At 40.0% G+C, this 26,828-nt stretch overlaps 1 protein-coding gene across 10 annotated transcripts in view; it reads left to right on the forward strand.

Annotated features, from left to right (window-relative positions):
* The window catches only part of tenm2 (teneurin transmembrane protein 2), a 232,751-nt gene that overhangs the window by 148,901 nt on the left and 57,022 nt on the right, over positions 1 to 26,828 (forward strand). For 9 of the 10 annotated variants that reach the window (XM_020706715.2, XM_020706718.2, XM_020706717.2 and 6 more), the window contains 2 exons: positions 11,438 to 11,647; positions 21,898 to 22,129. In XM_020706715.2, coding sequence (XP_020562374.1) covers positions 11,438 to 11,647; positions 21,898 to 22,129 — 442 coding nt within the window. The remainder of the gene's footprint in view (positions 1 to 11,437; positions 11,648 to 21,897; positions 22,130 to 26,828) is intronic. The other variant, XM_020706724.2, reaches the window with a different exon arrangement.

Below are 26,828 nucleotides of genomic sequence, written 5' to 3' on the forward strand. Positions count from 1 at the left end.
TTATAAATCACACTTGATGAGATCCAAAATATGCATTCAATAAACTCAGAATCAGAGTTGAACTCTAACTAGATAAAAAAGAAAATGACAATTCTCACCGTAAATTATTTATGGCATGAGGCCCACATGGATGGCTCCTTTGTTTTCCATATTTTGTGGCGGAGAATAGCTCATTGAAAAAGTTTTGTTTTTAGGTATTATGAGGTTTTCTCCTTAAAGAGTTTTTTTTAATTTTATTTTATTTATTTTGTTTGACAAAAAAAGTTCTCGGATCGAATCAGTTTGCCACAATTTTTTATCTGAAGGTGTAGTAGCATAAAAAAAAAATACAAAATGAGAAAATCCATATGATTTAAGACAAATAAAGCTTGTGTAATAACAAAAGTTCTTGAAAGCCCAGGTCAGTTTGACATTTTTTAAATATCAAATTGCTGGCATTAAACCTAAACTCAAAACTCATTAATTCAAAATGATGAAATCTCTTTATGATCTAATTTGCACTCTTAGTTTTATATTATATTTTTTTATGTTTTCATTTTGTGAACTTCATTGTCCTGAAAAGCTCTTCAAACAAAAGAAATTATTATTTCAAAATGTATTTAAGCATTCAAAATGTTTAATTTTCATTTTTCTCTCAATTCCTTTAAAAAAAGTAATTTGTTGTCTTTTGCTGCAACCTGTTTAGCTTTCTTCTTGTCAAAGACATTTATTCCTCTTCTAATGGCCGCTTTTATGAAATTCATTTCAACCACACAAGTTTTATCCTTCCTAGAAATATGTTTACACAGCCTAGTCACAGTTCTATTTATAATAATTTTTTTCTTCTGACTTTTAAATTACACGGCACTCGTGAACTGAGGTGCAAAAGGCATAATCTTCCTCTGGACTTAAAAGGCCTTAAGCCTGTTCACTTTGACAGGCTCAACGGTAAGCCTGTTATGGAAAACACAAAAATGTGTCTGTCTGTATTTTCCAGCTCTAAGTCCGTTTTTCTGCTTTTACTATTAATAGCGACCGCAGAACATCAAAGCAAGCAGAGGTTTCTCTCAGCAGCAGGCCACAGTACACTTATTATGCACCAGCTTTGAGCACATCATGCCTCCTTTGGCTGATCCTGAAGTAAACGGGATTGTCATGAGTGTGCACGTTCAGGCCGTCAAACGGGACGCCACTGACTCATCCTCATCATAACACACTTGACGGAATATTCAACATCATGCGACGGTTAACCTTTTTGAACATGTAGTCAATCAGCTCATTTCAATATACAAATATATCTTGATTTGATTAAAAAAAAAATTTTGCTTCACTGTTTCTCCTGTTCTTCAGACTTTTGTCCTTATTTTGTTTTTCCCCATGGATCAATTCAATTCAATTCAATTTTATTTATATAGCCCAAATTCACAACAACAGTCGTTTCAATGGGCTTCGTACCAGTGATTGTAAGGTAAACCTACAATCAAAAAGGATCATAAATGAATAGAATTCAATAGGTTAATACTAAAACTTTGACTAAAAAGACTAAACTGGGCATCCCTGCCCTTAAACCCCCTTCGATCCTGTTGTGAATTCATAGAAAATGGCTGATTTTTTCCATGTATCTGTTGTGTGTGTGTGTGTGTGTAAACATTAGAGGCTGCCATAAGTGTTCTTACAGTGTGCTTCTGTAGCCTTCTCTTTCCTTGTTTTTTTTTTCCTTTTCCATTAGCCACTGTATAAGCAGTTCATTCTTAATAACTATGTTTTCTGATGATTGCTTTGTTTTTTACTTTTTCTGATTGTATTTTACAAATTGTTGTTCCGTACAAATATTTTCCATCCACCACAAAAGATACGCTGGTATCTCTCGAACTGGTGTGAACATCTAATTTAGTTTTCGATGACTTACATTTAAGAGTTCAAATCTGAAACTGTCTGCAGCAAAGCACTATTTCAGGCAGTGCTTTATTCCGTCTAATTCCTGCCGTGAACATCCCTCAGAATGGTGTCGCAGTCTCGTCTCAATTTTCCAGCAAACATTAATTATAACTGTAATCAAGGCTGGATGGTAAATTAAATCAACAATGACTTTTTTTTTTTGCAGGTGTGCACGTAGCAATTAGTTTGTGCTGAAAGGTAATAATTCTCTCCTAATTCATGTCCTCAACCTGGTATTCGCTGCACAAATGTCTTATTTTTTTTATTTTTTTTGTCTTTTAACTGTGTGCAGACGATGTATCTAAAATCTCTCCAGGTCCCTTTCTTCTAATCGAATTTGGATTTGCATCCTGTAACAGTGATGTCTAATTGAAATAACAAACACTGATTTTTGTATCTGATCTTTAGCTGCAAAATTAATCTAGACATTTCTGTCCAAAGCTGCAGGCGGGTTTCTGTTAGTGTCATCATTACACGTCGACACCAATTGCTTTCGCTACTCATCACAGAGGTTGTCAGTGGTTCACCTTTAATTCTTCTCAGAAGCGGGGAAAACAATCAAGCATCTTTGCAGGGAGAAAAAAAAATCTGGCTTTTATGTTTGAAAAATAAACATTGTCACAGATTAAGTTCTTAAAAAATACATTTTAGTTTGAACTCTTGGATTTCTGCTGATGTGAAAGTGACTTTATTCTCCATTTTTTTGTGCCTTGAGATCCAAACAGCATCACATTTTTTATGTTGTGCTTATTTGTATGTGACTGTGCTCTCTGCTGCTGTCAGCTTGATTCATAAGGCGACGCCCAGCAGATTAGTTAACACAACAGAAGCCTGATGTACACAGGCTTTGCAAGTTACTGACACGTACACATGAAACCGGCACACACTCACCTGTATTCAGAGACACCCCCCCTCCTGCAGATCTGCTCCTCTCAGCCATTACTGAGCCTTTCAGAGGTAATAGAAGGTTGAGAGGATAGGTGCTTATCCCTCCGCACCTTCAGTTGAGGGGCTTTCAAGGTTTGTGTGTCATGCCCGAGTGTGTGTGCGCCATTAGATAAGTGTTTGTTCACGTGCACGTGCCTGTTTCTATTTATGTGGGAGAAGGAGGCTATTTATTTTGATTGTTTTCAATGAGGGCCCAATGCGTGGAATCCATAACAATGCCATCTATCCACTGTAGCAGCAACAACATGGATGTAATTTATATGGTAATGCAGCCTCCGTAGTTGCCCCAAGTCACAAAGTGGACATCTTTGACAGTGGACAGCGCAAGTGCAGAGCGGCATCCTAATGCTGGGAATCGCTGCGAAAGCACACTCGACACAAGCCACGATCAAGGAGGCATTTTTTCAATTAGCAACAGATTGATCCTGGACTGTGTTGGTGCATCAAGGTGTAACAGTTGAAATGTTTATCTGTGTCCTCAGATCTCATTTTATCACAATAACATGACCCTGGAGTGAGGACAGGAGCTGAAGAGCAGCAATCTGTTTTACTGTTTCAGGGCCGTGGTGGTGTAGAGGTTAGCACTGACCTTCTGTGGAGTTTGCATGTTCATTTGGTGCATGCGTGGGTTTTCTCCCCACACAGTCCAAAAACATACTTTATAGGCTGATAAATAAATGTAAATTCTCCATCAGGACTGAGTGTGAATCTGTGTGTTACCCTGCCTTTGCCCTGGAGTAGCTGAGCTAGGCTCCAGCAACCCCATGACCCTCCACAGGAAAAAACAAACAAATTAAATGATTCCAAAAAGAGGAACATCGTTGGTTCATTTTGCATTTGGAGTCAAGCTCATCACAGCAGATGTCACCAGGCATGCAGGCTTTTAAGAGGCTGCATCATCTACATCTATAGAATGTGTTGACGATGTGATGACATTGGACCAAATATCTGCAGTGTTTCTTACCTCATCAGCAGGTTGGCCTGCACAATAAAATGATCTTATCTTTGAGTAAACGTTAATGTGTTTCGTAAAGTTAGTTGTAAAAGGGTTTGAGTATACAGTACATAACCTTTTTTATTTGCCTTATTTTAACAGTTTTGGAATATTTCTAGTTGCTTTCTTTTGTGGTTTCTGCTCTTGTATACTAATCTTATTATTAAACATTGGATTAGGCATGATCATTGTCCTGCCTCATGCCTGGTTTAATTCTTAGCGTCTTTAGTGAGAGTCTGCTCTATAGTTGAACACACCATTGTCCCTTTCTTTTGCAGTGGATATTAGAAAGTAATAGCTCTTCATTATTTCACTGCATTTATCCACACACTGTGGCCAAAGGACATTGTTAGGCAATCTGTCATCATCCAAACCTATTTCTTCTACATTATCTTTTCCCCTCCTTTGGTTGAGCTTGTGCTTGATTCCGTTGGCTGAAGTCTGCGTGTGTATTTATTTTTCAACAAACTCTTTTTGTTTTAGATGAGTCTTGTGTGCTGATATCTTTAATCACAGGTACTTGATGTGGATCCTTGAATTTGAATTTGCAGGTTTTATTAAAATAAATCTTACCATGCTTCAAAATGTGTTTTGAAAAACCTGCATTCCTACCAACCTTCTCTGTTTTCAAAGTTCATTGAAATTCAGTGGATTTTTGAAGCACAAAACTGAATCCTTTGATATGTTCACCTGGTTTTTTTGAACAGCTAGAACAAGGTTGTTACTTTCATCACCAATTGAACAACTGCATCGTTTTGCCTGAACACGACAAGATATGATTTGGGCTTAGGAAAGCAAACAAGGCAAACAATTCTTCATTTCTTTCAAGGTTTTGCATGAGCCATGTGTTCCCTACCCCAAGATTACACAGGTGATTAACATTTCATTTAGAAATACAACTCTGCCTTTAACATATATAAAGTTATCACAATAAAAGGAATTATGCTGCGGCTCTGTTTTGTGCTACAAATGCACGACGCATCTTTTCATGGCAACAATATATCTCTACTAAAACCCTTTTTTTCCCTAGTTCCATATATATAACTGTCTAATCCACCAGCTTTTCTGCAGGAAAAACTGCTTTGAAAAGCCAGATTATGCTTGGTGCTAATGGGTTTTACATATTATGCACCACACTGAGTTACAATCCATTATACGCTGAAGTTCAGAGTGCATGAGAACTGGTTTGCAGTCTGCCTAAAAAAACCCAAACAGCTGTTTAAAGTTGATAAATGGGTGAAATGTAATACTCTTTAACCAGACTAGCTTAAAGTGATTCAATGTAAAGCGTTAAATAAGAACCAGTTCCAAGGAATTTCAGTTTGGACGAACTTTTGGATTCATGGAGGCAGACGAACAAAACACATTTTTATGCAGCACATTTGTAACAGACAATGCACTTTTTGAATAAGGAAAAAAGTGGAAAAAAAATCTGTTATTTATGAGTGCAAATGTGTAAATAATTCAGAAGATGCTCCTCAGTTTGAATTCTCAAAGAACGCCATAGAGCTAAAGGCAGCAAATGCTGCAACAGAGCAGTTTGATGCCGAAAGTGTGGATAACACCTTTTTTCCCATCTGGAAGGAAGACGTCTTGAGCTTCAAATCAAGGCTGTTTGTGAGCGTGTTGAAGATCCGACTGAATGGTGAGAGCACTCCCATAGTTGTGCAGCAGCAAGCTGATGCAGGCGAGATGAAAGGGAGCAAGTAAGCACGAGCCATGGAGAGCTTTAGGCCAGCGTAGAACCCAGACAGTGTTACACATCAAAGACGGAGCCAGCGATACAATCGTCTCTCCAGGCTACGAGAGCCCAACTTTATTAATTAAAATACATCTGTTGAGCAGTCTACTCCTCTCCCCCTTTCCCTCTTTACTCATTGTCTCCCTCATTTTCTGCGAGCTAGCTGAGTACAGAAGGAAATAGGGCTGTGCGAGAAAACAATTTACGTCGCAAAGTGAAGGGGTTCAAAACACTCTTGGACCAGCTACAAGATCCGTTTGTCGCTCTCACACTCAGCATCAACAGGTGTTTGAGATGAACAGCGACACTTAATGTGACACATTAAGAAGTAATGAATAAGAGGAAAAAGGAGACAAAGCGTTGAAAAAGAGGGAGGGAGGAAAAGAGCCGAGATGGAGGAGACAGACTGCGCTGTATAGATAAATAGAGAAAAGGGCTCATTGTGTCAGCAGCTGTCTAAATAGCCCTCAGATCACTGTCAGGCACTATTACACACACACATACACAGATATATATGTGCATAGTTAGGCGCATACACGCTGACTGACAGCTCCCCCTCAGTCCAACATCTGTGATGACAGCAGCCATGGTAATGAGCCTCTCCATGTGCCAACATGGGTGTGTCGCTTCTCTTTCCTCCCTCTTTCCCGCTTACTGCTCATTCAATCATTTCACATCGACCGTATCTTTTTTTTTTTTTACCCTCTTTCCTTCCTTATTTTTTGTCTTCTTTGTAAAAGCACGTGCTGCCTGACTTCACAGCCACACCAGCAGCAACTAAATGGGAGCAACTCTGTGTAAAGTTTAGCAAATTTTCTTTTTTTTTTTTTTTTTTTTACCCACGGATTTCTTTGCAGAATTGCTAGCCAGGTGCGCTGCATTTCATGTAGAGGTGTGTGGGAATGGAGGGATGAGATGGAGGAGATGAAGAGATGATGAATGGCTCTCGTTAGAGGGGTAATTTGTCTCTCCTTGTCTGACTGGGCTCCAGCTGTCGCTCCATCCCCTCGCTCCACTCCACTCTTCCCCCGGCCTGCCGCACCTCACCTCAGCCAGATGGGTGGATGTACGGACTGATGGAGGCAGGAGCGCAGGAGGAGGAAAGCATAAGAGAAAAGAAGTCATTGAGCAGTCAACAACTTAGGAAAAGAGTCACAGAAAACCAAAGCAACAGGCAAAGAATAAAACAGCGAAAAATCACACATGCTCCTCTCCTTTTTAGATTTTTTTTACACTGTTGTCAAATCAACAAGGGACTCTGATGCCTAGAATACAGTGCTACAGAATATGAGATTCTCCCCTTGATACATATCTTTTTCGCACTAATCAACACTTGCGAAAGAGCGGCAGATTCGACAAGCGAACGACGGGTACACAGAGAGGGACAGGGCTGTGTACAGATGGCCGGGGAGGCGGTTGAAGGATGGCATTGAAAGAATCGTCAGGAGGACCACGTGAGCTCTCTGCCAAGTCTTTGTTCTAATAACACAAAGCAATTTTCACTGACCTTTCTAGAAATGTAGCGGGCAGAAATGACTGTGTTAAGGATGCCCCACAGCATAATTGCTGAGGAGATTAAAGTTCCCTTAATTGCTTTTGGCCAACTAGTGCAATTTTTTCCCCCCTTTTTTTGTAATTAAAGTAATTTAAAGTATTATTAACTAAACCTGCACACACATCACCTCGCGTGCACAAACTCACAAAATTCTGATAGAACCTCACAAACTGCAGTGAAACGGTCTCAAGCAGAGTGATTTTTCATGGCTTTCTGTTACCACTAGCTTCATTACAGGCCTCGTGAATTACACAAATAGCTGGATGGTTTCGAAACATCACTAGAGGAGTGACTTTCCCGTGCTTTTCTTTAACTATCCATGTCGCAGGAGGATTTGCTCCTTATTCGGTCATTTATAACCTGTCATCACCTTCGCTGCAAAAGTGTCCTCAAAAAACATATAAAATAAAAGATGAAAAAAAATAATCTGCCAATGGAACAAGTAGAATTTGTCTTAATAAATTTTCTTTAAAAAAGTGAAGATGTCCTGCTTTTAGTACTAAATTAAATCTTGAAATGAGCTACAAACACTCATATTTAGGTCTATTGCTTTGGTATTTAGAAAAACTGTGTCTTAGAAAATAAGACATAATATTGGTCAAAAATTAGCTTTATATCTTTAAAATAGGTATATTTACACACTTTTTCACAAAATATGCACAATTTCAAGAGCCTTAATCAGAATCAGAATCTTTTATTATCATTCTGCAGTGCACAATGAAATTTTTTCCAGCAACTCTCGTCCAACAATATAAAAAGGTAGAATAAAATAAAATAGGAATAAGGAGCTATATAAGGCATAAATACATAAATACTGTACAGTAGAGTGGGGTGAATATTGCACATGAGTGGGTATTCCACATTAGAATGGATATTGCACATACAGACTTTGGGGGAGTATTAAATTGACAATTCCAACTAATTTGAAGTAGTTCCGTCCTGCTGTACTGAGTAAACGCTTCCAGTGTCTGTAGCACCAACAAAAACATGAAAAAAACAGAGAGCGCTTTTAACAGCTCTATCCTTCCCATAAAACTAGAACTAAACATTTTCAAAAAGATTTTTCTCAAAAATTATGTTTACTTTCCAACTTCAGTCCTACTGTTGTTAAATCCATTTAAGAATCAAATAATACTTGGCAGTTTTAAAATGAGACAATTCCCCAGTTGCAATTTTGAGTTAAAAAAAAACTTGTTTCATTAGAGATATCACTTAAATTATTATATTTTCAAAATCAAATGACTCATCAAGTTGTTCAAGATTTATTATCTTAAAACAAGTCATGACATCTTTTCTAGAAAGTTAGTTTTGTTTTATATCAAATAAAACATTTAAACTTGACAAAAATAGTTTTTTTCTGTCCTATTTTAACTTTTTTTGTTCTTTTGGAAATAGCTTTTTAAGCTCATCATTCTAGTTTGTCCTCAGTTTTGTCGCCTTTCATTCTCATCTCTATCTAGTCTCCAATTCCCCGGTTGCCCTTGTGACCTTAACGTCCGCCCTGCCTCTACATCTGACTCTCCCCGTCCCTCCTGTCGGCCTCGGGGTTTGCTTTGCCACTGTTTATCCATTTTTCTTTGTTTGCTCTGATGAGATTGACCGTACACACACACCGAGGCGCACACGCGCATACCTAAACACAAGACGAGGCTGGCGTCTCTCAGGGGTGCAGTTCTTGTGGGGTTGGAGATCGATCCGAGCTCTGGTTTCTAAAGCAGAGGGGCCTGGACGGCGGGACAAAGCCATCAGTCTGCCTCAGTTTCTGTCAAAATCTGTGTCTTCACAAAGCAGGCAGGTCACCTGCGGTAAAACCTCTATTTTATTTGATGATTTATGTGTTTCATTTTGATGCTGCATGAATAGGTAACTTGGCTGCAGCCAAGCGTTTTCAGTGTTAAATGATGTCTCCATTGATTCCCCCTCCTTCCCTCCACCAGGTATTGTTTCCCTGACGCGAGCAGTATTGCACAGTCACCTAAAGAAGTGGCCCCATCCATCACAGCCTTTGCGGATTTTGACTTCTGTCAATACTATGATGACATAGTGAATGCTGTCAAAATAAGATTACACCACTTCTGTATTCTTCCAAAGGGTCAGTAAAAAAAAGGGAGTTTAAACTGTTTTCTGTACTGTCCAAGGTCTCGATGCTTTTCTATTGTTTGCCCTTTCAGTTTATTGTGTTTTTAAGGAGGAAAAAGAAGCATAACTGCTGCAAAAACTGCTACACTCCTTAGAAATAAGTCAAAATTTCATATCCCATTGGTAGAATTTCTTAAAATCAGAAAAATTTGGTAAGAAAAGAAAAAGTTGTACCAAGATTTCTTACTTTAAGAAAATTAATTTTGTCACTAAGACATGTTTTATTTTATTTTGCTTTCTTGATAAGATCGTTTTTCTTGAAAGACGGAAGAGAAGATACGTTTTCTAAAACAATGGTGAGATTTTTGCAGTGTGCAACATCAAGGCTTTGCAGAAGTTTTTTTTAAACTTAACCACAAGGAAAACTACATAAAAATGACATTAACAACCGGCATTGGAAGCAATTCTGGCACCTGGGGCTATCATTAGAAATATACCACCAACAGAAGATAACACATCTACAAATAGATTTTGCTGGGCGCTGTAATTAGTAGTTCTAATAACCTGAGTCCTTCGGTGAATTGGCTGGACTCGTTGACCTCATTCTTGCTGTATTGTTGATTGATTGAGCTACAAATATGGCAGTAATAATTATTCTATATTTTGAGCAGTCTCTAAATAGAATTTATTAGATTTTTCTTTGTCCTTGATTCCAAACCATTGGAGAGTTGTAAGAATTCTCTCCATCCGTCTCTTCTCTCTCTGGTGTATGGGACAGCCTGATTGTGTCCATGCGTCCCATGGCTCCAACTATTTAAAGACTTGGCTGTTAACTTTCTTTTGTCTCATCCATGTAGAGGTACAATTGAACATGTTGGACCCCCTCATGTAGTTTGTGTCAAACTAGAACGATGTGATTTTTGAAGAAAAACCTTGAAATGTTTGGGTAAAAAAAGTATTCGAGCAACGTTTTTGCCGTTTGGTTTTCCTGTTTTGTAGGAATAAGCGTAAATTCCTGAAGTAATAATAACATGCTTGGAATTACTTTACTAGTTATATTAAGAAGACAATATATTGAATTTTTAAACAGAAATGGCGAAAAAAAATTATTTAAGCAAGTTCTTTTTTATCGAAATGTATTAAATGGCAAAGTTGTGACAAATAAAACTCTTCCTGATACATTTAGGAAATCTATCTATGTTTCTATTCTTAACAGCCTTTTTTGTTGGTTTTTTTTGGAGGCTAAAATAGTCATGACTGTCTGTGGTTCTGCTAGAAGGTTCCTCCTAAGTTCTGCTCTCTACACACTACAAAAATAGTCCCTTTAAAATCAAGTAAAATATTCTTAAATGGATGAAAACTCTATTCAGGTAAATAGAAATGATCTGCTAGTGCAGTGAGGAAATTAATCTTACCAAAAAGTCTCATTTTGAAAATACAATTTCAGTCACTGCAGGAGCATTTTATGTCTCACAACAAGGCGGTTCTGAGATTCTTAAATTTAAAATTTGGGTAGATGTTTTTGTTTCCAAAATAAGACCAAGTGTCTTCTTTTGGTGGTATAATTCTGAAAGGCTGTGAAAGCTTGATAATAATTTATCCCTACTTGTTATCAATATTTTTGTTAGAAAACACGTTCTTTTAAAGTTGGACTTTTTTTATTACTGTCAAGGTTTCTTAAAGGGATCTATTCTAGCAGAGCAAAATAGGAAGATATTCTTAATTGATCTACTTTTTTACGATTATTTCCTTTGTAGTAGATCATCAGCTAAATTTCACAAAAAATCACACAAAACGTCGCTTATAATCCTTATTTTAAGGCCATCATTAATAATAGTTTAGATTTATTGGACAGTGTTATACAGAGTTAAAATATGACACATCTTTGATTTTTGCCTCTTTTTTCTTTTCTTGTCTCCATAGACAACCTTTATTGGAAAATGTTACTTGACTGAGTTTAACATGACTTTATCTCCATTTTGAGTCATTTTTTTAATAAGTAGGATTTGGGAAAAACTGTTTTTTTAAGGAAAAGGAGTCCATGTCCTCTTTGTTTTTGGGAACAAAACTCTGACTGATTCTGCTTTTGCGTCACATCTCATTAGACTTCTTCAACTGGCCTGAGTATCTCTGTCAGTCATCTGTTTTGTCTAACATCACCTCTGTCCTTGTCTCTCCTCTTCTCTGTCCCTTCATCCTCCAGGTCGCCCACTCCCTCCAACTTCTTCTTCCACCCTGCTCCCTCCGTCCCTTCCGTCCTCCTCCTCCTCTGCCCCTCATCACCCTTCCCCTGGTCCCTCTCCACCAATCAGGGAATGTCAGGTGCCCCTGCTGGAGAAAAACTCCACCCACTCTCACCTGGAGCCCCACCCGGAGGACTCGTACTTGCTCCGAGCTCAGCCCTCCTCCACGGGTAAGCGAGTGCTCCATCTCACCATCCCTTTATCCATTTATACCTTTCGTGTAAAAATCTCATCAATCTCCCGGGTCACTGCCCTGCCTCATCCGATTTAGTTATTTGTTCCCAAAAACGTCAAGCAAAGCCTTGCTTAGATTTAATGTCACGTCCTGTTCGGCTCTGACAGTTTAGTTTCTTCACTTCAGCATTCTTCCAAAGTTTTAGGGCCATGAATCAAACCCAATGAGGCTCTGTAAATGTTATTCTTGACAAAGAATTACATTTAGAGAGGTTTTAATTCACATAATGCTAAGTAATAACTGTAGTTAGAGGATTCTTTATGGTTTGATTCATGTTTAAGGTCCTTTGTGGCATTTGTTGTATTTTAATACCTCTAATATTGTATTAGATCTGATTTTATTGGTTTCCTGAACCAACAGAGAAAAACTCTTCCATCCGCTCGATTCAAGTTTTAATGTGGTTTGCATGACAATTCTAAGCAGATAATAGCTGATTTGTTAGTGGATTAAATTTTAAATGTCACCCTCCCAACTTTGAAGCTTTTTCCCAACAAACAAAGATGCAAGTGAAAGAAACCCTTGCACTCTACAGAGAGCAGATCAGTTGCCAGAGAGCTGGTGTCCTCGTACTTATTCTCCGTATGATATTAATAATCTGCCAGAAAGTGAAAGGTAAGGACATGATGAATTTTAAGTGCCGACAGGAGAATCAGTGTTGCGGGACAAACTAGTTAGTTTTCCCGACTCTCAGCTTTCCCTTTTCATCACCAGCCTCTGTCTTGCTGGCTCTTACTGTCCCTGTGTGCTTAAATCAGCACCTTGAAAGGTTTTATTCTTCCCCACACACATGAGCACACGCCAGTATCTACAGTGATGAGTTTGTTCATTGTTGTTTGTGTTAATCCCAGAAAAAATGAGGGCCAACTTTTGGCCCCTTCCTCTTTTTCCTGCTCTTTCCCTGTTTCTCCATTCCTCTGTGCATCTGCACTTGTAATCAGCCGATATATTTAGCAGGATCCTGATGGGAGGGAGAGGCGTGGGCAGAGAAGTCCTAATGTGATTTTTGGTGGAATACAATCTATTGTTAATGGCGTTAGGCTCTCCTTTGATCCAGTATAAATCTTCATTAGGGAAGGCCCGGGTCCCAGGTTCAAGAGCAACGTGATTAGGAGGCTTTTAAAATGATGTTACATCAGCCTTCTAATTGGTTTACTGTTTGCTGGGGCAACATCAATCATTAGCCCAGTAACCGCACGGCAAATAAATTCACTCTGCCACTGACACCCTAATGGCAAACACTGGCAAAGAGTGAGAGTGAGGCTTGCGGCGCAGTCTCTCTTCCTCCCATTCTTGTTCACTTACACCCACACTTTCTGTTCTGGCCTTCTTTCAGCGTCTGCCGAGCAGGTATGAGCAGACAGCGAGCAGGAGAGACAAATAAGGAGGAAGAAAGTCTAAACGCAGGCAAGAAAAAGAGACACAGAAAGGCAAACGGGAGCAGGGATGGAGAAAGTCTAACTTCAACTTTTGAATCTGTTTAATGAGACATCTTGCATGGAGAAAAAGGGAAAAGAAGAGAAAAGAGAGATTCCAAAGCACACAAGTAAAAATAGATGAAGAACGTGCCTGAGAGGGAGATGGAGAACGAGATGCAATGGAAGTCAAAGAGGTGGAGAAAAAAGGGAAAAATGATGACAGCTTAGGGTGAAAGAGATTTGGATGGAGGGAAGCCTACATTGCGATGAAATTGCAAATTTCCATGTTGGACTGCTGATCTAATAGCCGCAGAAAGAGTCCTTGGCTTTGGGCATCCATTAAATCCAAACTAAATGAGTTTAGAGTGGCAGTCTGGCACTGCATAAACATATCCTGGCATTTGTGAAGGCACAGGAACGACTGTGAGCAAATGAAACACCTATATCCAGAATTGCTTATGCATGAGGTCTGGAGGAGCACTCCTATATCTACATGTGTGATTGGTGCAGCCCTGTAGAGAGTGGATGCTGGGCAGGAAATGAGCTTCCCCAAGCCAGGCAGAAACTGACCACAGCGACATAATCCCCAGGAAGCTGCATGCTGTTTCAGCGTGTGTATTTGTGTTTGGCTGTTTGTGTGTTCCCTCTAAAGCAGACCACCATTACCTAAGCTAACAGGTGGACAGTCATGACTTGTGTTCCTAGTGAAGCATGACAGGTGAATGGGAATGGAACGCTGTTGCATTGGAGTTGAAGGGAATTGGTCTGTGAATGTTTATGTGGGAATACTGTCTGGCTCAGAGCACCTGTCTGGGAATGCTCCCTCGGAACGCCGGCGGGGAGGGAGCTGAGACGGCCAAACGAAGCGTAGCAGATCGCTCCTGGACAGAGCTAGCGTTAGCACTGTCTCTGGCCATTCATTATGCATGGGGAACACTAAGCTATTTTTAGCCCTTTCTAAAGTGGCCGGCTATCTGCTGGCAGGGAAGCCACCGAAAAGTCAATGAATGTTTAACGTCTTTGTTGAAACAAATCTACAGAAACAGAGGCAAAGTTGCAAACAGGATATTCTTCCTTGCGGTGTTTCTTATGTAAGGGTGACATTTGCAGAGCGGTGGGAGCGTTCATGCATGTGCAAGTGTGGAGATGCATGTGTACGTGGGTGCCATGCTCACATGCATTTCTGCCCATGAAGAGTGTTTGTTTTTGGCTGAATTTGATGACTCTTCTCTAGCGGATTATTGCCTCCTAATTAGACAGAGATGACTAGCCAAGGCAGAGGCGGTGTGTGCGATAGTCATGCATGTCTTTGACTTTCATGTTTGAATGTTATAGCAAACTGAGTTTTGTATAATACGTCCGTGAGAAAAAGGGCTCCCAGTGATTTCTGAAGTTTCACCTCAAGCTCTCCTTCCGTGTTCATCCTCTGAGCTCTGAGAAGAATGACAAATGAGAGGTGTGTGACATTCCCAGGCAGAGGACACATGAAGCGGGCGCACATGGGAATATACCACCTTAAAACACAGGGTGCATAGCAATTAGCAGGGAGGGAAGGGGCACAAAAAAAAACAATGAAGGCTGGCGCTGCAGTTTTCACGGAAGATAGATGGAAGCCGAGGCAATATGGAGCATGAAAGAAAAGGGATGGAGAGACAGGAGACTGAGAAGGATAAGAAGCATGGGGTGGGAGCTGAGCCCTGCAATGATCCCTTTTTAACTGCTGAATGGGCATTTCTTTGCTCCACACACACACACATGCACACAACCCTGTGACTTTTCTCTGTTAACCACAGAAAATGTCAATAAACAGTTTGCTCATCCAGGGCTGCAAAACAAACTGCCGTGGTTGGTTCCTGCTGCCAGCTGGCCACACACTAACACACAGACCCACACTGTGAGATTAATACGGTGTGGCAAGCCCCTGCTTCACACTGACGTGTCTGTGTGTGTGAGCGCGCTGCCTTTTAGAGGGGAGGCAGGTTAGCAGACAGGCTAATTCCTCTCTGCAGTGCGAGGCTTCGTTGAGTTGGCGCACATAATGGACTTCCAAGGATTAGCCTGAGCCAAAACCCACCAGCTTACAGCCTCCAGTCTCTCCTCTCTAGTCGCAAGGGACCTTGGACAGAATAAAGTGGGTCAGGCTTCAGCAGCAGTTGAATGGGCTCTGCGCTTCTCCACAAAAGGTGGCTGTGAGAGCTGTTGAGAAAATCTTTTCATGATCGGTGTTTACACACAATGGCGAGTGACAGAGAGTGGAAAAAAGGAGAAGATAAACTGGAATAAAATGTGATATGCTTGGCTGCTCACTAATTGCTCTATGTCTTCGTTGCATTTTTTTTTCTTTATCTAGGGGGACTTGTTGTAAAACCTTGGTTTTCCTTTGCCAGTCTGCAGGTTAAAATGTCGCCCTGGATCAAATCATTTGACTAATCCTGCATGTTAAACTCTTAGTCCAGCTTTTTTGCAGTCTACTCTATTTTTTGTGTTCCAACAATTAGACCAAAACAATAACTGACCTAAATTAGCTATTCATTAAACTGGAGCTTTTCATTCAGGAGGATATATAAAGAAAATTAAATTAGTATCTCTTTATGCAAATCGTAGTGAATCAGGAGCAGTTGAAAAAATGCTGTTTGAAAAGATTTGTAGTTGTTTCCTACAAACTACCACAAGCTCTGTGCTCTGCTCCATACTGATGCACACTAATAAATACATGTTCGTCTTCTTTTTGCACGTCCGAGCTGGCATCTGGCTCAAAATTGGACCATAGGATAGCTCCAATATTGCTCGCCATTTTTGTTGCACCGGTAATGCATTTGGGTGTGTGAGAGTATTTAGACAAAGGGATCATGGGACATGGGCAGAGGCTTACTTCCTTTTCAACTGTCCCACCCACAACTCAGAAGCAAATTTCTGATGAACTCCTGCTGCTCTACAGAAACTGTCAATGATCAAACTTTGAAATAATCATGGTGTAAAACCGTAAAGACAGCTTACAAAATACAGTCAGAAGGTTTATGGAACATTACTAATAAAATCCGATACATCTACTGTAATTTTAACAATAACTGCAGTAAAGCCAAAGTCAGCTGGCTGGATGTTAACATACAAGGGAATTTCTTATAAGACAGCAAACACTTGGTCAACCTAAACATGCATTGCTGACTAAATGAACACCTTTACATACTCAAAGACAGGAATTTTCCAAACTTTTTTTAGGAAACTTTTTTTTTTTTTAAAGAAACCATTTGTGGTCTAAAGCAGTGTTTTTCAACCAGTGTGCCGCGGCACACTAGTGTGCCGTGGGAGATGGTCAAGTGTGCCGTGGAAAATTGCCCTCATTAACTGATCTAAAAACATTAACCATCTCCAGGAAATCAGCTCTTTGTTCATCCAAACAGGTCCTGATAAAACACTCAGTAGTTAGGAATATGAAAGATCATAAAATACTTATTTCTTTGTGTTTAACTGATTCTATTAAAGACATTTTGATAAGAATGACGGCACCGCGATTTACCTGCAGCTATAACTGTTTTCTGAAAAGTCCCGCAGCTTTTACTGTCTCCACGACTCCACCAATCATTCTTGAAGGCTTAATCACATGTCATCAGTCTGACCAATCAGAAGTGTTTAAAGTCTAAACTTCCTTGTTCCAATTTAGCTCATAACTCACTCATTTCCAACAAAAACACCAGCTAAAGCTCGTCTTTAGCGGTGTAGCTTTCCACAGAATCCGGTATCAGACCGTGGAACAAGTGAACAAAACCATGAAACTCAGAGACGCAAGTGTTTCTGCCGTTTTCTCGCCGTATTCACACTACATCTCCCATGATGTATTGGCTTAAAGGGACAGCGCCTCAGCGTACAATGAGTCGTCCTTGTTACACGGATTGAAACCACAACGAACATACAGTTTGTATGTAACTTAACTTTTATTACATCTTTTAGAAAAAACATCTGCAACTTCCTGCTTTTTCTGCCACAATTATCACAAAAATGCACGTTAGATTGGGGGGGGGGGGGGGGGGGGGCTGTAGATCAAAACAGACTATGAGTTTCTGCTTTTTTTTTTGGGGGGGGGGGGGGGGGCTGGTTTGCCGCGGGATTTTTGTCAAGGTTAAAGTGTGCCGTGGCTCAAAAAAGGTTGAAAAACACTGGTCTAAAGCACCGTTTTTTGGCTCAAATCTTCTGGAATAAAGTGTAATGCTTAGCACGAGCTCCACCTAGTTGCCAAACTGAAACACCCTCCAGGAGAGGCAGAACATTTATTTTTGTAACATGAGCCGTTTTAATGATGTTAAAGATTTTACATTTTTGTTAGAGCTTCTCTTTTGAAGAAATCATAACACTGTCTGGTGTTAATGATCTCATTGGTTTATTATTTCACTAATGCATTTTACTGTATCAGATTAATGTAAATATCTTTAAAATATATATAGATTCTTGATTTATTTCTATACAAAGATGTCTAAATGTGTAAATTCAAAATTAAATTGAGTCTAATCAAATCCAGTGTATTGAAAGAATCGAAAAATCACGAATCGGATTGATACAGGCTCTGGTGAATAAAATCGGATCGATTCTGGAACATATTGGTGATACCCAGCCATACTAAAAACTGCATATTCATAATTAAAAGACCACTGGGAACACTTTTACATTGGTCTGGAGTGGGTCTTTTACAGATAAATAAAAATAAAGTAGAAACGAAATGGTCTTCCTCCAGAGGCAGACCCACTCTTCTGTAGGTCTATGTTTTTTCTGGCAGGTTCTGCACATTTTCAGAGGATATGAAGTCTTCAAAAGAACAGATTTTCCCTCTCCCTGTTGCAGAAAAATATACATTTTTTTTCCTCTGAAGTATTTTTACAGACTGTCGACAGAGATTTCTTTTGCTTTCACTAAATATTCTCCAACCAAATGTTTCTCCCGTCATATTTAAACACAAGTAAAGTGAAGAATAAAAGAAATAATTCCATTGTATCATGTAACAATACAGACTGTGACAATTCTGGCAGTCCGAAGAGTCAATAAGGAGAAGAGGAGCGCTGAGACAATACTTTTCTGAGAAGCAACATTTCTCTGACATTTTGTTGTCATAACACAATTTACTGCATGATAGATATTATTGTTTATTCTCTATTCCCTTTTTGTTAGCATATTTGGCATCTCATAATGTGGGTGTGCAGGCCTCCGTCCTTGCAACACTGCAGTGCTGAGCTGGCAGGGGGATCCTCTGTAGGGTAAATGCAGCTATAGATGCACAAACTGGCAAAAATGAATGAGATTTTTTGCACCACCTTAGTCTGGAAGTTATAATTTATTATGTTTTCATAAAAACTATGCATTATTTTATTTATCTGAACTGTTAAATGTTTCTGTTGGAGTAGAAAGTACGGACAAGGGCCACCTTTTTAATGTTTGCTGTTTTTGGCACACGAGACGCTGTGTGTTCATGGGCGTTTCTGCTTTTTCATCACTAGGATTGAGTCTGTGTCTGCATGGGAGTGTGAAAGCCTTTTCATAATGGCGTTTTGTTGTGCACATTGTTGTTAGATAAATGAATATATGGAGATAGGATGTTGTAGGAGCTGCTGTATTTAGATACAGAGGCATCGCAGGGAGAAGAAGTCCAGACAAATTTATTTCTAAAAAGCTTTTGACAAAGGAGGTTTATCTCAAAGTACTTCACATCTTTGCAAAGGACACAAACAAAATGCAAAAAGAGAAACGAAATGAGAAAAAAAGAAACTAATCTCCTGGGAAAAAAAATTACGCTGTGTACGAATGAGGGCACAATAAATAAAACTCTCCTCGGTCAGTTTAAAGATGATGCAGGAGTTGGACTTTTCCTTGCAGGTGTGTAACTGTGTGGATGTTTGCATAATAAAAACGTATGCATGCATGTGCGAGGATCACTTTCTCCCAGGAGGATCTTTGCATGTTCAAGCAGATGTTTCATGTCTTTCCTGTGTAGCAGAGGTCTGGTCCTGTCCTGTCCTACTCGCTTCTTAGGCCCTCCTCTCCTTTCACAAGCATCTGTTCTTCACGGCCATGTTGGTGACACCTGCGTCCCAGAGGTATCACAGAGGAATCGGGTCACGTTACAAATTGGTTGTCATTGAGTGCTGCAGATGCGAGGGAGATCACTGCCCCCTATCTGTTCCAACTGCCCATCCATGAAAAAGTTGAATGAGGGGGGAAAAGGGGGCTTGTGATAAGACACCTGTATAAATGATTTTTCCCTTGTATTTGTTTGCACAACGGTATACAGACTAATGGATGTCAACCATTTTTGCCCCTCAGCAACCTCATAATATCAGAGCAGAAAAGCGTAAAGGAGACTACAGAGCATCCAAACGTCTCTTTTTTTTCTTTCCCCATATTTCTTCAGGTCTAATTCACGGGAATATGATAAATGGAGGAGGGCAAGTGTGATGATGCAGTTTAAAGGAGCAGCTGCTTTGTTTTTTTTTCTTACGCCAAATGTATGCTTGAACCTTTGATCAGTACAAGAAAGACAATGTGTAAACAAGCAATCATTGTGATGCGTTCTGTGCTTAGAAGCGTACAATAATGATGAAAGCGGAATGCTTAACATTGCTGGAAACAACAAGCGAACCTTTGTAGAGACGAAACTCAAAGCTCGAGGTAAAATCAATGGCTCTGTGTGGTTTGAGGTAATACATAATTTCTACACGGGGAGCTGTGGAGTAAAGGCATTGACGATTTGTCATGACACTTGAAATCATTTTTCCTCCTTTAAGGCGGAGCCCAGACAGACTAGGTTTTCAGCATCATTTGTTCGTCTGTCTGATTTTCTCCGACTCGCACATGCAAGGAAGTGAGTTTCAGACATCTGCTGATGTTGCTTAAATGTGCCGACTATGCTGGTTTTTGGAGGATGATAGCAAAAGCACAATCCAAGTTTATCATTTTAGGGGCGGCCTTTTTGCAGTGGTAGAGTGGTTGACCTACGTATGTTCACAAGATCGCAGGTTTGGTTCCTGCCTTATGTCGGAGTGCCCTTGGGCAAAACACTGAGTTCCACATTTCTCTTGGTGGTTGGACCAGTGTTCGGCAGCGGAGCCCCTATCAGTGTGTGAATGTGTGCATGTATGGATGAATGAGATTGTGTGATAAATCTTTGTTCCTACCACTCCTAATTATTTTGGAAAGCAAATCTTGTGAAGGTTACAGAAAGAGCCAACTTTTGTTGGTCAGTTGGTGCACTGCAAAAACTGGTTCCTATGACAGTTCAAAAGACATTTATTTCAAGAAAAGTTTTCTTTTTTTATGTCTTGCAAGAAGGATAATCGTATGAACAAAGCTTTTCAACAGCAAAATAATTTTAGTTTGCGAAAACACGTCTTTGTGACCTAATTTCTTTTTGTTTCGATTTTTTTAATAAGAATTCTTGGTAATTCTTACACCTTTGGGAGATTTTTTTCCTTTTTTTTTTTTTTTGTGCTTGCTTAATCTGCCAAACTTTTTGTCTTATTTCTAAAAGGCCTGTTCTTGCATTATGGGTCAACTCCCAGCTTTAAGAGTCATTGTATCCTTAGGCAAGACATCTGCCTTTGCCCCCAACAATGTTGGGGCTTACATCAGTAAGTTACTTTGAAAATAAAATGTCTTATGAACGCTATCCATACTAAATAGGTGTCCATTTTCAGAACCCATTCAATCCCTTTCAGGGTCACAGGAGCCTATCCCAGCTACTGTTGGGCAAAGGAGGAGTATTCCCTGAAAAGGTCATCAGTGTATTGCAGGGCCGTACACTCACATGCAACCGAGGGGCAATTTAGAGCCACCAACTAACCTATGACGCATGTTTTTGGACTATGGGAGGAAACCAGAGTGCCTGGAGAAAAAACGCAAATGCAAGGGGAGAACATCAACACTCCACACTGAAAGTACTCAGCCGGGATTTGAACCAAGGCCTTCTCACTGTAAGGCAAAAGCGCTAACCACTGTGTAATCTATTGTAATTAACAGGTTGAAATATGGGCTTTTTACTCTTTGTTTTCTTTATTTCTGTGCAAAAACAAATCCAAGGGCACACCACTTAAACAAAGAACTATGCCAAAGCCCAAGACTTAAAGCATAAGACTACTATAATGTAAAGTATGTGGCTCATTGATTTTCCAAAGCAAACCACATGCACAAAAGAAAATGATGAAGAGGGGCTCAGAACCCCCACTGATTCACAAACAGAGAGAAAGGGAGCAAGGTGATGTGTGTCTGAGTCATGCAGGTTTGTTTTTCAGCTCTCCAACGCAACAGTCCATTAGTTCATTCTTGTAGGAGCTGCTCATGGGTTCAATCCAGCATGTTCCCTCAAGTCTGAGAGAAAGAGATGAGGACCCACGCTGTGCTGAGTGCTCTAATATTGTTCACACACATCTTCACTTAGGTGTGACAAAAAATGGATACAAAAGGTGCGGGTGAAAGAAAGAACATGCGTGGATGGCTTGGCAAAACCAGGAAAATTAAAAATTCATATTTATATTTGGCCCGTGGCACAAGAAACTTGAAAAACGTCCAGATTTTGTACGTTTTGTTGGAAACAGGTTTTTCTGAATTTGGAGGATCTCAAATCTAATCTGACACAATAAATTGTGGAACAAATAGTACATATAGAAATGTAAACAAAGTTTTGTTTTTAATTAGGCAAACCTTATGAATGTTTATGATCATGTATTTCTCTACAAACTATTTGATTCTTTTGTCTTTTTTAAATGAAAAATGATGTGTTTTTGTCTTTCAGGGCCCGCCAACCACCACAGTCAGTCCACATTACGGCCTCCACTGCCCCCTCCTCATAACCACCAGACCTTGTCCCACCAGTCTGCCAACAGCCTGAACAGAAACACCCTGAGAGGGGGGCGTAACCCAATTCACGCCCCGGCTCCGGGCACTGGAGACGGGCCGACCACCCCTGAGTCAGTTCAGTTGCAAGACAGCTGGGTGCTCAACAGCAACGTTCCTCTAGAGACCAGGTCAGAAGAATCACATTTCTTCTCATTTCTGTTCAGTTTTACAAAATATGACATCCGGTGTGCCATAACTTTGGTCCCAGCCGTGACAATTCCCAGGTTATAATATGACATAATTTAAAGCCAAACCGCTTCAAAAAGGGCCCAGTAGGTAAAGTGATTGTGGACTTCATGCAGACTACAACAGTCAGGGAATCGATTTTGCATTTAAGTAACAGACAAAGCAAATCAATATTTATGTTTTTTCATAATATTAATTCTTAATTAGGGGAAAAATATTTCAAATAAGAGTAATTTTGTTGCAGTAATTGTAAAATGTTTTCATTGTAAAATGCCACAACAGACTTTAACCATTTTATGATCAACTGTAGGGAATAAATCAAGAGCCAATATCAAGGATTATTATTTCATTGTTGATACAAAAACAGCAAAGAATTTTAGTTAACTCATTCAAAGGATAAGAAAAACTTGCATTCTGTACTTGTTTTCAAATAAACAACCTTGCTGCAAAGAGAGAGTTGGAGGTGAGGCTCCTTTGCAAAACCCTTCCACTCCAAAAAAAATTGAGCCTCCAAAGGCATCTTTTGGCTCCAGATATCAATTATGTGCCTTGTTAGTAAGGGTTTTTTGAAAGATAAGTCATGATTTGGAATCATGAATCACCAATCATTTCTAGTAGCTCTACCCAACCCTGGTCCTCAAGATCTACCATCCTGCTTTTCATTTTTTACAGCTAATGGGTTGGATCAAGAGATTTTGATTGATTAAATCACTTGATTTGGGTATACAGACGTAAACAGGGTAAGCATGTAGATTTGAGGCTTGGGAAGCCTTGATTCACAGCATTATGAACTATCTCACCTTGAAACTTTCCTAACATCCACATTTTTTTTCCTGTTAACACTCGAAAAACCTCGAAGTAAAAGGGATTGCCTACTTAATTATGTGCTGGTATACTTTTTATTATAAATTGAATTTATAGTTTTCTTGAGACTATCCAAGAAGGTCTTAGATAGAGAAGCATGAATGATGCAGACTTTAGTTTGAGAAGAATCGCTAAAGGTCTCAGTTTTCCGCCAAACAGCTCAACTAATTTGTCTCTCTGAGACCTGTATACCTTCTTTTAACCCATCGCATGTCAAGATGAATCATGCTCACTGAGCAACCTCTAACACACAAACCTCTTAAAGGAAGAAGAAAAAGAAAAAGAAAAACGACTCTGTGTCACTCAAATCCAGCTCATCACAAAGCGTGACACAAAAGGTAGCCGGTATCAAAGCTATTACTCATGCAACCTGGATTGAGCTGGCAGGAATTACGAACCATTTCACACGTGCAACACATGTGGTTTTGCCAGAACACAAAGAACACTTACCAGGAAAACAGAGAATTCATGTGGCGTATTACTATTCATGAGGTACGCAGTAAGAGGGGCTCTGTCTACATCCTTGCTAGCATATGCAAAGCTGCTCTCTGAGCATTTCTTCTGCAAGCTGTGGTCGTGTTTCTCCTGCTGGGCACTGGAGCTTCCAGCTCTGATGGACCCAGATAAGATCCCCAGAGTGCTGGCCCAGTGCAGTATTTATGAGGCTGGGCCATGATTAATTCAGCCCTACTGATATTAGGTCTATACCCAAACCAGGCATTGTGTTGGTATGCTCTAGGGGTGAGAGGTATGTTCAACAAGAATACTAACACCTCTAAAAAAATATCCACACCTGTGTTACCATGGTGGCGTATCTTATTTTATAGAGAAACATCAGTTGTTTTTTGCTGGTATAAATATTGAAGCAATTTTGGGGTGAAACATGGATACATTTTAGATTTTCAGAAATGGAACCCTCTGCAGGTGGAAGGTTTGGACTCAAAGCCTATGAATGGGGCCCAAAGTAGCACATGGGATTTTCAGCTCCACCCCCACCGCCCCTTTTTGGAATCCATGCTGGCTGGAGCTGCTGGAGTTTGTGATTGGGTCAGAGCCAGCCGGGCAGAGCCAGAGTCTCACCGCCCCTGTGCTGGCAGAGCACGGCCTCCATTTCATTATAACCAACAGCTATAGAAAATGATGAGCAACCTGTTATGCTGAGGGAGTGAGCGCGTGATTGAGTACATTTGTGTTTATGGTGTGATTACATTCGAGCATGTGTGCGTTTCGCCAACTGCGACTGCTCCCCATTGTGATCATATGTAAATCTTGGCATTTGTTGTCCACTCGTTACCGTAAACGTGTGTGCGCCTCAGTGTGTGTGCTTTGGCTTGACCCAGTGCTGAGAGGATGAAGATTGATCACCTGAGAGCACTCCAGGGCTTGCATGAAAGAGATGTAAACAGACGATGGGGAGAGAGGTGTTATAGCATGGAAATATAAGTAAAGGTGGAAAGAAATGGTTTAAGTTTAAAGGAGGGAGAGATAAACATGGCAAAAGAGAGGCAAAGAATGGAAGAGAAGGTGTGATTGAAAGAGATTGTTTGGGAGAGTGTTTGAGAGAAAAGATAGAAAGGCAGAGGAGGGAGATTGGAGCCTGTGGAACATGGATACATTTACCGGTGTGAGATAAATGACTATAGATGGCTACTGCCAGTGCGTGCGTGTGAGCAAGAAGCCGAGTGAAGGAATGCACTTCGCAGCGTGAGCACAAGTGCACACACATGTACATCTGTTGTAGCATTTTGTGAGAAAGAACCCGATTTCCAATCGGTCCCTTGGAGCCTCTTGCTTAGCTGATGCCAGGTTCAATCTCTCTCTGTGATCTCTGGAAATTCCCCTGCACCTCCTGCCCGCTTCACTGTAGGCCACAATTCTGTGGGAGAAATAAGATCACAGCGAAGACTGCAGCATCTCAATTTATCTGGAAATAGCAGCGGGAATGGGCTACAGTTGGGATGGGGGGGGTGGAGTAAAGGGAGAGACCTTAGCTTACCTCTAAAAGCTTTGCTGTTGGAGCAATTGGAAGATGCAACCTATGGTGGACATGGAGACATATTTGTTTGCAGCTTTTTGCAAACACTCTTGTCCGGAGTCTCAGGCAAAGGTATTTATGGTTTTCCAAACGATCTGACCTTGCATTTACCAAATACATGATATTCAAAACAATATCCAGCATTGTTTAGTGAGAGCCACTGCCTAAATGAGCTCCTTATTTACCTAAACTTTAAAAAAGAAACACAGTGTGTACCAGTACATCATTATTTTGACTATCTGGAGGCTCTGATCACCTACTTCGCTGTGGCGACCTCAGATGGGATGTGCCTAAAAGGTGAACAACATGAACGACTAAAGCAACATACACAGGATAATGGAGAGGATTTGTATATGCTACAGGAGTGGCTCCGCCCACATTGGACAACATTGGATTATTTTATATTTGCACAACAAAAACTGAAAACGTTCTGAGATTAGGTGGAAAGATTAAATAATATTTATTAGCAATGCTAATTTGACTTTTTTTCCCTCCCTGCTTTCCTGGGCACAACAGTTATGATTCTTATGTCATGTGACTGAAGACTATTATCAGCTAGAAATTGTTGTAAACATTTAAAAGCTTGAAAAATCACGTAGCCAAATCTTTTTTAGCTATTTAAGGATTATTTGTGGACAAAAAAACTTGAAATCTTCTTTTTCCAAAGCTCAGCTGCAAAATACATTCAAGGAGCTTAAGCTTAGAAGAGGTGGAAAATGTCAGGAGGTTGCTCAACTTACCATGGAAATCTTTAAATATCTGACTTTACCCACCCTAACATTAAAGATCATGTTAAGAAGTGCTCATAAATCTGGTGATTCTACTCCGGCTTTTTCAGTCTGTGGGAGCTTTCCACTAAGGGGATTGTCTTGGCAGGAGATCACAATCACAGATCAGAAGATGGAAATTTCTTATCAAAGGAAAAAAAACAATTATATTATACCAAAACAGATTTAAAGAAGTAAAACACAGCTGGTGCAACCAAAGCTGAAGAGAAAATAAAAAAAAGAGAAATGTGCATATCCACAGTGGTGCAGCATGACGAGATCTAAAGATTTATTTCTGTTTATTTTGTTGAATTAATGTGTCGCCATGAGGCATGTGGGGAATTTTTAGTCATATTCTGTCAGATGCGTCTGACTGTTTTGAATTATGTTGGCATTAAATAAAGCTCACTCAAAAAGTTGACTTTGTTGAAGCAATCTGAGCTTTAAAAAGTTTAAAGAGTATGAATTTGTTTTTCCACGTTGAATTTGTTTGAAAGTTGATAAGCAAAATGGATGTTAAGAAAGTCAATTATATTTGCCTATAGACCAGCTAAGGGATTAAAAAATTAACATACCCTTTGCCCTATTTTTTTTCCAGTATTCAAGTAGTTTGGATCACATAAGCACAACTTCCTCCCAAGATATTTATCTTAGAGATGCTTCTTGGGTTAGAGAGGCCGTAGCTTAGTCACATCCATGCAGTCAAGCTTTTATTTACTCTCTAAAGGAACTGGTTTAGGCTGTGCTTTTATGTGTTGATCTCTTTATCTTGAAGCCTAAACTGCTGCAGCGCAGATTAGGTTTCCAGCATAAGCTGCCATGGTGATACACCTCTGTGAGAAGGGAACAGGCTTCCTGACACTCCAAACTCAGCGTTCCAACTACCTCACAACCTCACTAATCCTGTGTCAGAATACAGATCCATGGCTATCCAACAGCTGGTCAGATTTGGGTGGCAGCAATAGATGGCGGGGT

The sequence above is a fragment of the Oryzias latipes genome, chromosome 10 (assembly GCF_002234675.1).
Source record: "Oryzias latipes chromosome 10, ASM223467v1".
NCBI classification, from domain to species: Eukaryota; Metazoa; Chordata; class Actinopteri; order Beloniformes; family Adrianichthyidae; genus Oryzias; species Oryzias latipes.